Raw genomic sequence first — 12,667 nt, forward strand, 5'->3', positions numbered from 1 at the left:
TGGTGTTTTCCCCAATAGGCACGTTTCCTCATCTATTCATACCTGCCCACCAGCACACTACTGTACTATGAGAGCCCTCCTACAAGAGCGCTACCTCACCTGTTCATGTGCAGTTTGCTGACTTCTCTGAAACATGACAAGAATGTCATTTGTTCCCTAAGGGATCCAATCTCTTCAACTGATAAGAGACGTAGTAATCAAGTTTTACCTATGATGAGTCATAGGTATTATTGTCAGGGAAAATCTCATCGTTTTCTCCCTTGTGTCATCTTGCTAGGTTTAGAATCCTGGCATCTTGTGTTGGTACACCTTTCTGTTCAACCTGTAGTCATACAACTTTCATCTTTCTATTTTACTAACAAAGATTCGGTGGGAAGTGCCTTAATGTTTTATGTGGCGACTGGAGTACTGAAGCTTTATTTCTCTCCCAGGAACACACTTTCTTTAATCATACAGGTGTCTCTACCAGCATGGAGTACTGTATTAGCAGCTACTTTCATTTGTCTTATTTTGATATTCAAGCTTTGTTATTAATAATTGATTATGAGGGGATGTAATCTACGGTTTTCAGGAAGAATTAATTTTTTCCTACCGACCATGGCTTAAAGGTCTCTCATGAATGGCAGAGGCAAGGGACAGTGACATTGCTGTAGCTAGGACAATGCCCTAGAGACTGACAATGTATACATATGATCAGTACCCAAGTCCCTTCTCTACCCAAGCTAGGACCAGGGGGGACCAGGCAATGGCTGCTGATTACTCAGTATGTAGATCTGTAGGTTCCTTTATAACCCCCATATTTGGGTCACAAGGATAGTGAGGTTGCAGAAACCAAAGAAACTAACAAGTTTGAGTAAGACTCAAACCCCAGTCCAGCGATTACCAGGCAGGTAGGGTTGAGGTACCAGTGTGGACCAGAGGCCACGAAGTCAGGAGTATATGCCCCACAGTAACCTGGCCCTATCAGATGAAGGCCAGAGTTTGGAAATGACAGACCACCTTCACTGCCTTCTACTTAGGGGAGTATACTCACAAGTCCCTTGACACCTCTGTGCTTGGTCCTTCGGTGGCTGCTCGAGTACATTAGTTATGTAGCCAAGTCAGCTCCCACATGGGATAGCTAGCATCTTGTCTATAGTAACGTGTAGAAGTCTGGAATGACTGGTAGAGTGACTGGTTCTTCTTCATTTTCCTGTCCCCCCTCCAGGTCGAAATGTTATTTGCTGGATCAGGCCTGATGTCAATAAGTTATACGTCAGAGCTCTATTCTTTGTCTCTGTGAGGGTATCTTCTCTATCCTCCCTAAACAAGGGGGAGCATGGTGGAATTAATACTAACCCATTGATCATTTTGAAGGTATATGATTCCAAACAGATATTCCCTTTTGGAGTAGGGTTTTTTTCATGGACCGAGTACATGAACCCATGTACAAGCCAGGTCCAAAGTTAGGACGTTGCTCAAGTCACTGATTTCTTCCACTATGGGACCATGTAGTGAACATTTCCAAGGAAGAAAATGAACTATCCAGTTTAGTTCTAGAGAGACTTTCAACCCACCAAGCAGTGAGTCCCTTGTATGTCTTGTAGGAACAAATCATAAATTTTTAAAGTAAATTCATTTTTATTTTTCTTAGCTATATAAACCGGAGTCCTTTAACTTCCCTCCTTAACCGTCCCTCTCAGTCCTGGGCCAAAGGGTCAAAAGTGAGCTATTCAGGCGGTTGAGGGGGCAGGGGTTTCTTGCCCACACTCTCCATCAGTAGTTTAATCACTCATTAAATAATCCTAACAATTGTCTGCAGCTCATTCTGAAACAATCTTCTCATTAAAGGACGATGGTTTGTATAGTTAGGAAAAATACAAATTGCTTGCTTAAAAATTTCTGATATTTTTATGTACGTTAAAGAGATTATATGAAAAAGTTTATATTGGTTTTCAAGTACTGTATTTCTGTTTAATATGAGAAATAGATGATAGGTGGGCAAGCAATTTTTTTATTATTTATTTGTTCCGACGCAAATACAAACCCTTTGCTATATTTAGGGGTATTACTTTATGGCGAAGCTGAAAGACTAACCAAGACATTTTTAGTGAGGGATAACTACCCCCATCCGCTAGTTAGCGGGTGGGAGGTGATTAGACCGGCTACCCCACTCACACCAGTCGGCAGAGTAAACACTTTTGTTCTTGGCTCGGTAGAGTGCAGATGTACCGTCGCTCTTCTCCCGTATTTTGGACTTGCCTTGACTAATAATTTTTTTGTTCTTTTTCTCGTTGCAGGTGTGTGTGTGATTGCAGTCCTGGTATGTGGACATGTCCTTGTCCCAAGGACCGCACATGTAGTACCTTCATTTAGTCCGTTGAGACGGACCCTCACCTCCTGTGCCCGGCTTGCTGGGGCCATTGGTGTTCACTGGACGACACCTGTGATCAGTTAGAGGTTCGTGGGTAGGAAGAAGAAGAAGTCTAAGCATGATTCTTCGCCTTCGGGGTTTTCCTCCCAATCTCTGTCCATAGCTGCTCCTCTGCCTGACCCTTCCGGGGGTACGGGCGAGTAGCAGCGCAGGGATTGTGACTCCAGGTCAACCCTGTGGGATAGGTGAAGGCGTTGACTCCCTTAGCGATTCGGCTCCTTCCCTTCCCCCAGGGAGCGCCTGCTCTTTCTCGGATATTGCATCCTTTGGCCATCGCTGGGCGTCTATGATCCCCTCTCGAAGGAAGTTTCTCTTTGAACTCCTTTAGTTGTAAGTGAAGAGAAGGTGGTCATCTTCCTCCACGGAAGTTGAACCTCTTTTTATGGGCGCAGGGGCAGAGTATTCTCCGAGGTAGGTTTCTCCTTTGGGGGAACGAGTCTCTTGTTTGTGAGAGAAGACCACCACTGGGCATTGGTGGTCTCCATACGCTTATGATTCTACTCCAGGGGCGGAGGGAGAGCCTTGTCTTAACCGATGTTCTCCTTTGGGAGAACAAATCTTCCCTTCGGGGGAGGTAGCTCTCGAGCTGGAACAGTTTCCCCTTCAAGCAGAGTCTGCTCTAAGTTCCTCTCCGGAGGTTTGTAGGGTGGAAGGGTTTGTGACCCCTCTCCACCCTAAATGTTCTCCTTCTCAGGCTGTGAGGAGACATCTCTTGAACTTGCTGGTTTTCCTCACATTGACCATTCGGGGTCTCGTGACGATAACCCTTTGGGCTGGCGTGATCGAGAGCCTTCGGGCTCTCGTCATGTTGATCTTGCTGGTTCTCATGACCCTAGGAGTCCTATGGGCCTCCGTTGCTCTGAACCTTTGGGTTCTTGGAACTTTTACGCTGAGCCTTCGGGCTGCTGTAACGGTAGTTACGTTGAGCCTTCGGGCTCTCGTGCCATCTGCCACGCTGGACCTTAAGGTTCTCGTGGCAGGGAGGTCTCAGTCCTCTGTTATGTTGATCCTTCAGGGTCTCATAACCCTGGTTACGGTGAGCCCCCGGGCTCTCATGCCTCTCGTCATGTTGACCCTTCGGGGTATCGTGGCAGGGAAACTTTGGTTTCCTGTTGCGTTAACCCTTCGGGGTCTCACAACCCTGGTTATGCTAAGCCCGTGGGCTCTCGTGCCTCTCGTCACATTGAGCTTTCCGGATCTCGTGGCAGGAAAACCTCAATTTTCTGTTGCGCTGACCCTTAGGGGTCTTGCAACGCTGGTTACTGTGAGCCTGTGACTCTCGTGCTGGACGTTACGCTGAACCTTCGGGTTCTCGCAGCCCTTGTCCTGTTGGTGTCCATCCTCCTACAGGATTTGGTAACGAGGTACTTCAGGTTCCTCATCACGTGGATTCCTATGGGTCGTGCGACCTAGAGTTACGCTCCATGGTAGCTCTTCCCCCTGGGTTTCCTCCTCTTGCTCCAGCTCAGTCTTGCGCAGCTCTGTGCGACAGACCAGCATCACGCGACGCGTTTGGAGCGTTAGCGCATGCCATTCCATCGTCTCGTGCTAGAGAGAGTTCATGCGATGTTCCTTCCTCACGGTACCCGTCTCGCCTCACCTCGGCAGTTGCTTTGTCCTCGGGCGAAATTCCATTTCCTGTAATGGCTGCAGAAGGTCACCCTTCTCTGGGTAAACCTTCCGCCAGAAGAGATCTCCATCAATCTTTCCAGTCTCAGGGGCTTCCACCACCTCAGAGACAACAGTCGTCCACGTGATAACACCCAGACCCTATCCCTAAGGGTAGGCCTGTGCCGATCTTGCCTGTTGGGAAGCCTCCTACAGGCAAGAGGTCTAAGAAATCTTCCAAGGTTCCTAAGCCCAGGGATCAGTGTCTTCCTAATGACCTCCCTCCCAGCTCATTGGGAGGCTGCGAACCCCCATTGCCGCGATCATTGTTCGTAATGCAACAAGCCGTGAGAAGGGTCACGCCCCATTCCCAGTCCTTAGGAGGCACTCCTAAGATTCCTCTGTTGCCACCTCTCGCTCCTGGGGCCTCTCCTCCTGCCGATCCTAGGAGGAGTTCGGAGGATTCTGCTCCGGTGGTTTCCCCTGGTAGGGAGAAACCTTTCTCCCCTCGCAAGAGACCTCGGGAAGGGAGCGTGCAAGAACTACAAGGTAGCTCCTTGCAGTTTAAGGTCCCAGAGGCCAGACCTAAGGGGAAGAAGAAAATGATCCTTCCTTCACCTCCCAAGGAAGAGAGAGCGGTTTGGTACAGGGACTCATTCCGTCCCTCCCATGTCGAGATAGTGCCTAAGGAGGAACGACCTACGATTTTGCATGATGTGGCCCCTCCTGCTGTAAGGCCCTCGCTGATGGAGGAACGCCTACCCCAGGGCAGTGAGCCCAAGGATTTATTTAGAATCCCTAAGTCCTTGGCTAGGTTTCCCCCTGCGCAGCCTGCTAGGCAGTTTTAAAGCAAGCACGTTCACAGTAGTTTCCCTGTCTCCGTTCTGTCCCGATGATGACTTGGACCCCCTCTGGGCTCCTATGGGTGAGAGCTCGGAAGTGAAAGGGCGAAGCAATCTCGAGGACAACGCTTTGCCAGCTGCCGCTAGCTCTAAGCTAACGGAGGATGAGAGGAAGGAATTGGAGCATGCCTTCTGGCAGGTTCTATTCTGCATTCGTTCCATCAGTGGGCTGCCAGATCCATCGGTAGCCCCTCTTGAAGGAAAGGAAACGGTTCTGGACCAGTTTTATGGTACTCGGCAATGCCTGAAGGCCAGTGCAGCTCTTCCATGGTCTAAGGGGTTCAAGAGTGTCAAGCAGAAGGCAGTGTCCCAGGCAACTGGGTCCACCTCCTCTCCATTCCAACTCATCTTCCAAGCTCTTCCCTCCTCGACTTCTGGTTGGGTTCATAAGGACAACTGATTCGATCTGTTGGAAGTCTATGGAGACTTTCCTATTTTTTGGTACTCAGGCCATCGAGTTTCTCTCCCATCAGGTGGTGAACCTTTGGGCCAACACCATCTTAAAGAGGAGGGATGCCATCATAGGAAGATTGCATCGGGAACTCCTTCAGGCCGAGGTGGAGAGACTTACGGAATGCACCTTTTGAAGGTACTTCCCTTTTCAACCCAAAGGATGTCGAGCGGGTGGCAGAGAGGGAGATAAAGTCCAGCCATGACTCCCTCATCCTAAAGGTCCTAACAGCCAGTCCTTACATTTCTCAGCCACAGCAGAAACCAGCTCTGAAACCGCAGACAAAAAGGGCTAAAGACCCTGAAAACAGGGTCAGAAGGGGTCTAAACAGGCCTTCTATGGAAAGAAGTCCTTTCGTGAAGGAAAGGGAAAGAGGGGATTCGGCCGAGGCCGATCCCATTAGGACAGGCAATCCTCCCATTTGTCCACCTGTGGGGTAGAGGTGGCTTCATCACAGGGCCAAGCCCTGGACAATTGAAGTGAATTCGTTCTGGGTATCGCATCCCGTTCACTCACTATCTCCCTCCACGGACTCGAGTGCCTCTTCCATTGAACTCCTATGTGAAGGATCCACACAGGAGTGTGCCCTCAGGTTAGAAGTCCAGACCATGTTGGAGAAGGGCTCTCTCCAAGAGGTCCTCGAAAGGTCGCCAGGCTTTTACAGTCGACTCTTTCTTGTGAGAAAGGCGTCTGGAGGCTGGAGACTAGTCATTGACCTCTTAGCTCTGAACAGGTTTGTCGAACAGATCCCGTTCAGAATGGAGATGGCCAATACAGTCAGACAAGAGATAAGACCGCAGGACTTCATGTGCACTCTAGATCTGAAGGATGCATACTTCCAAATCCCAATCCATCCATCTTAAAGGAAGTATCTAAGATTCATGTTAGACCAGAAGCATTACCAGTTCATAGTGCTGTGTTTCAGTCTTTCCATAGCATCCCAGGTCTTCACGAGACTGTTTGCCCTAGTGTCATCTTGGGCTCACAGAGTTGGCATCCGTCTCCTAGGATACATGGACGACTGGTTGATTGTAGCAGACTCGGAGCCGGTCCTTCTCTGCCACCGAGACGAGCTTCTAAGGTTTTGTCAGGATCGGGTTATCGTGGTAAACCTCGAGATGTCTCATGAGCTTCCCTCTCTAGAACTGGGTATACCTGGTCATGTGTATAGACAGTCTAAGACACAAAGCTTTCCCATCAGAGGCTGAGGAAGATAGCACAGACCTTCCTCAGGTGAGAAGAGCTCTCAGCACAGAGTTGGCTTCGCCTTTTCAGTCACCTGTCTTCTCTGACCTGACTGGTTACCAACAGTCACCTCTGGATGAGATCTCTCCAGTGGTGTCTAAAATCCCAATGGAATCAGTCCAGCGGTTCCAGGGATCACCTTGTTCGCATCGGACTAGAGGAACGGTCGGATCTCAGATGGTGGCTGGCAGATCCGAATCTCTGCAAAGGGGTCGATTTTCTCGTTCCTCCCCGGAGTTGATGCTCTTTTCAGATGCATTAAAAGAAGGGTAAGGGACCTACGTGCTGCACCACTACATCTCTGGCCAATGGTCCGAATCAGATAGGTATAAATCTCTTAGAGATGAGGGCAGCCTTCCTAGCCCTCAGACAGTTCCACCAGGTCCTGCCGGTGCACTCCGTGGTATTGATGAGCGACAATACCACGGTAGTAGCTTATCTGAACAAACAAGGCGGTACCTTTTCGCAGCAGCTATGTCATCTTGCAGTAGAGATATTCAGATGGGCAGAAGACAACTCGGTGACCGTATCAGCTTGCTTCATTCCAGGCAAGCGGAATGTGCTGGAAGAAAAGCTGAGGAGAGTAACTCAGATAGTGGACACCGAGTGGTCTTTGAATCCTTTAGTAGGCAACAAAGTCCTGACTTTGTGGGGTTCCTGACTGTGGATCTGTTCGCAACGGCCCTGAACTTCAAGCTCTTGTTAAACTGCTCCCCAGTCCTGGATCCCCAAGCTCTTTGGCAAGATGCTTTCCAACAATGGTGGATAAACCTGGACGCTTACGTGTTTCCCCTGTTCTGTCTGATGAGAAAAGTCCTCAACCAGGTACGAGCTAGCAACAACTTGTGAATGACTCTAATAGCTCCGCCATGGCATCATGCTTAGTGGTTCCCAGACCTTCTGCAACTCCTTACGGAGATTCCGAGGGAACTCCCTCCACGGCACGACCTGCTCAAGGCCACATGCCAACATCTACCACAGAACTGTAGCTTTGCTTTGGCTTCACGCCTGGAGACTGTCCAGCACCTCCTCACACAGAGAGGCTTTTTGCAAGAAGTTGCTAAAAGAATGGCTGGACACTTTGGAAGATCCACAGAGGCAGTGTACTTATATACCTTTGGGAAGAAATCCCTCTCTTGGTCCCGGCAGTCAAAGGCTACTGCTCAGCCTTGAGTCTCGCTTTTAGGCTGAAAGGAGTAGATATTTCATCCTCGGAACTTTCTTTGCTCATACGTAGTTACGAGCTTACTTGTCCCCAGTCAGAGCTTAGATTGCCTCCTTGGAATGTGGTTTGGGTCCTTCGGTCTCTGAAGGGGCCCCCCATACGAATTATTACATCAGCCTTCCGATTGCCACCTTACGTGTAAGATGGTGTTCCTGCTCGCATTGGCCTCTGCCAAAAATCGGTGAACTGCAAGGTCTATTTGCTGACGTCTCTCACTCCAGGAGATGGAGAGAAGTAATCCTCATCCACGTCCCTGACTTCGTAGCGAAGATTAAAAATGTGGGTGTGCTGGACTCCAGGTTCGGCCCATTCTGGATAGAGAGCCTTCGTTCTGTAACCAAAGATTCAGACCAACTGTTATATGTCCAGTAAGAAGTCTGAGGTGTTACTTATAAAGAACAGCAGCAGCTCGCCCCCATGTGCAAGCGCTGTTTGTTAGCATGGTAGGTCAAGAGAAGGGTCACTAAGAATACTATTTCCTCTTGGATCGGGAAAGTGATAGAGAGCTCTCAATCCAGACAGTCCTCCGTCCAAATGACCCAGAGCTCATGACGTCAGGGGCATTGCAACGTCCCTGGCGTTCAAGAAAAACTTCTCTGTGGCGCAGGTACTGCAAGCATGCATGTAGAAGCGACAAACGGTCTTCACCTCCCACTACCTGCAAGGCGTAACCCATATGTACATGGAAACCTTTTCCATTGGTCCTGTGGTGGCCGTACAACAAGTGGTCTAACTCCTCAAGCTCCTTGATGGACAAGTAGCAGAGGGTTGAGGGCTGAGGTTACCCGGATTAGTCTGGGGTGAATGAGAAAGAATGACTGGCTCCTTCCTTCCTTTCACCTTCTTCTCCCCCTGGGGAAAATAGTACTGCAAGACCTTAGCACAGCTGACCTCACCTCTCTGCAGGTAAAACTCATTTCCCTTGTACATCCTGAGTATTTTTATATGATACTTTGTTATATCAACAATACCTTTTGAGGGAGGGTATTGAGTAAGTCTTAGAACTCTAGGCATGTACTTGAGTTCCTACGTAAAGACAAGCCACTTATCTCTCTCTCACACAAGCTTCTACAGACCGCTATCAGTGCGTTACCCTCTATCGGCACTTGATTTTAGCGAGGATAGGGTTTCTACTACTTCGATCTCAGATCAAAATAGAGAGAACTCCAGGTTATAGCCAAGGCCAGTTGGTAGGACTTCCTCCCTTATAAGAGTAAGTCACCCTTATAAATAGCGAAGGGTTTGTATTTGCGCCGGAATAAATAACAAATTTGGAGATAATTTGTATTTTTCCTAGCATACGAACCTGGAACTATTTATACAAATTGGGCCGCCACCCTGTTCCCCAAGAAGTCCTGCTAGAAACCAAAAGTAGTTACTCAGTCGACTGGTGTGAGTGAGTAGGGTAGCCAGTCTACCCCACACCCACCTGCTAACTAGTGGATGGGGGTAGTTATGCTTGTCTAAAATTGTCTTGGCTAGTCTTTCAGCTAAGCCGAACAGTAATACCCCTATAAATAGCTCCAGGCCTATATGCTAAGAAAAATATAAGTGTTAGGAGGGATATTCTACATATTGTAAATGAGTCCAACTTTGCCTTTTTTATAACTTTATTTTATCTTCATACAGTTAGCTTATTTCAAATCAACTTTTGTGTAGTTCTATGAAGATCTAGGAATAGATTTGCTGATCAAGTCAAATAAATTTGGAATGATGACTTTAATGTAATGATAAAATAAACTTGGACACTGTACTCCATATTTTGTAGGTCTCTAATACCTATGCTTTGTTGTCTTAGGAAAATGTAACTAATTTTTTAACATTTTCAGACACTCATGAACCCCATGTATTCCGTGACCATTCCAACAGTGTGGATCTTAACAGTGCTCTCTGGTATTCTTGCGTTCATTGTTGCTGGTGGCTCACATAGGACTGTAATGATTGCTATCAAAGGCCATTCAAGAGTCTTACAAGTTGATACCACTGATTCAAGAGGGACTTTGACAGATGCGGGGGCTATGTAAAATTCTTTTCAACTTAGTTCTTAGGTCTTTTTATATTGATGTTATAATTATATTATTTCAATCTTTTTACTAGCAATGCTAATTCTTAATTATATTCATGTACAGAGTTTGATGCACAGAAACAAGAAGTTGGGTTTTACTAGTACAGTATTTTTCCATAAAAAGTTATGGATGAGTGAACAGAATGTAGATTTGAATATATTTTTTTTTATAAATCATATAGAATTCTTATTGTTTGATTACTAAAAATTGCCATTGGGTGAAGTAATTGCTTTGTTAATTTTTCCTTTTGCTGTTCAAATTCAAGTAATCATTTTTTGCTTTTTGTAATCTTTGATCTATACATGTTTCCGTATTAACGCACTCAAGTTGCCCTTTTGTATGTTGATTTTTTAATATACTGTATGTTCTTTGTATAATTTTATGCTCTTTGGTGTGAATTCATGTAATTAAGAAAAAGTTTCAATGTTGAAGTTGCATTTTACTCTTAGATAATTGAATGATATTTTGATATGAATTGAATAAATGATTAGCACACTATCAATATGATAAGCTCATTACAGGTAAAAAAAATCTTAATAATGCATACATGCATTCCACTTCATCCTTTTGTGTATTTTTTGTTTGTGTTAGCTATTTTGTGTAGAAGCACATTCCAGAATCACCCAGATGCTCCAATGTGTTTAGCCTCACGTGTTCTTGTTTTCCGTCCGCTTATTCTTGTTGAGCATAACTTCTGGAGTCAAGATCTAGTTCCTCATATGTAGGGTAGTAGTTATTGTATTGTTAGGTACGAGACTGCAATTTGGGATGTTCCGTTATTTTGGTAAATTTCTTTCCTGGTTGTAAGGTAACAAAATTCAATGATAAATTTGTTCCTTAGATTGTAGTCTAAGCTCTCTCCTTTGTGAATGTTCCTCTGTGAAACGGATGGAAATCTTACTTTCCTATATTGTCTGCATTGTCTTTCTGTTTATCATAATTTAGTAATCTTAATGAATAATGTATCTTCAATTAAAATGCTGTGTTTTGACATTTCTCAAGTACAGTATCTATGAATAATTGTCGTTGAGACTTTTTTCTTGTTTATCCATTATTTAGTAGCCTTCAAAGGTAACGATTTATACTGCAGCTCCATTTTTTCAAAGAAAATAGTTTTTATCACTTAATTTACATAATGGCATTAGGCTGTACATACAGTATATGTTTCTAGAGATAGATTTTCCATAATTATGATGATCTATTGACTTGGTTCATGTTTATAATTTTTTTCTAGATACATGGCCTGATTCCCACATAATTTTTTTTGGAAATTTTTAACTGTATTTTATAATTTTTTTTCTTATTCTATTCTGTATTATTGGAAAAAGTATGACGTTTTTTTTTCATTTAGGAAAAATATATAAGATTTTGCTCCACTTGAAGCATACAGAGATTTTTAAAGATTACCTTACAGGCTTTACTTTGTTGTTAATATCCAGACATTGTGTTATGTCATGCATATCAGTCTTGTAAAATTATGGTATTTGAAATTTGGTCAAAATAATTTTGTGGCTATTTTTATCCGAATGCATTTATTTTAGAAACAAATGTAATCCATTCACACTCAAAAAAGTTCCTGATTTGGGTCTGGCAAATGAGGATAATGTAAATTTGATGATTTATTGCAGTTTATTCAATTGATGTTACTTTGCTTTTTTATTATTTCAATGCAATGACATCTGTTCCTAATGCTCTTATTATTTCATTTGATATATTAGTACTCTTCCACTTTTTATCTCTTCTGTAGACAAAGTAAGCCAATAGTGATACAAACTTCATTTTTATCATGAGTACGTATTTGTAAAGCTGTTAAAATCATAATCCTCATATATTGCTGGTTGTAATTACCGACTGTGTGGTGAATAAATGCATAATGCTACTTTTCACTTTAACTATTTAAGTGCTTTAGCCTTGAATAATTTTCAGTTTGTGACAAGCAAAGCTTTTGATGTAAATGAGTTGAATGATAAAAAAAAAAAAAAGTGAGATGATGTTCTTACTTTAGTTTTCAGTTATGTTCTTGATTAATCCTCTGTGCTTATGTGAATCGTAATTCTTTACTTACCGGTATTTTTACATTGAATTTGCTATGATGTAATACTTACTCAATATTAGGTAACCTTAAGTTGTACTGCCCATACTTCAAAGGTTGTTTTTACTTACAAAACCAATTTTATGCTCATCTTTCAGATTTTTTATGATAGGCAAGGGACATCCATAACATTTAATCAAACATGTAAATAATTTACCTTGTAATTTATTCATGTATGCATTTTTTTTTTTTTTATTGTTTTTGAAGATTTCTTTTCTACGGATAAGTCAGTCTGTTCTATTTGCAAAGCACTGTACTGTACATGAAATGATCTGCTGAGTATTTTTCTGCAGCATTCAGGTTGTTATAGACCTCAATGGGAAGAATGTTTGCAGTATTGTAGTTAATAGACTGGATGCAGTGTCATTTTGTATGGAGCCCATTCCTGATGCTGTTATGAATGTTAGTATGCACTGATTCTCTGTACTGTGTGATTTTGTAGATAACAAATAGGAAATTCATATGGCTTTACATTTTATACCTGTCATGAGGAGAACTTAAGATATTGTAAGTTTTGAGTACTGTATTTAGTATCTTCCATTACATAATAAATTTGCTATTATGAATTGTGTATCAGCCTTCACAAGTTAATAATTGCCATGTTTTTTTTTTTTATATTAAAAAGGCTTAAGTAATAGTCATGCTATATAGAAAACATTCTATAT

General features: G+C 43.8%; 1 protein-coding gene across 1 annotated transcript in view; it reads left to right on the plus strand.

The window, feature by feature from the left end:
* Positions 1-12,259, plus strand: part of aph-1 (gamma-secretase subunit Aph-1) — a 79,423-nt gene extending 67,164 nt beyond the window's left edge. The window contains exon 5 of the mRNA XM_068372124.1: positions 9,674-12,259. Coding sequence (XP_068228225.1) covers positions 9,674-9,868 — 195 coding nt within the window. The 3' untranslated portion in view covers positions 9,869-12,259. The remainder of the gene's footprint in view (positions 1-9,673) is intronic.
* The last annotated feature ends 408 nt before the right edge of the window (positions 12,260-12,667 follow it).

This window comes from Palaemon carinicauda, chromosome 4, assembly GCF_036898095.1.
Source record: "Palaemon carinicauda isolate YSFRI2023 chromosome 4, ASM3689809v2, whole genome shotgun sequence".
In the NCBI taxonomy this organism is placed as follows: Eukaryota; Metazoa; Arthropoda; class Malacostraca; order Decapoda; family Palaemonidae; genus Palaemon; species Palaemon carinicauda.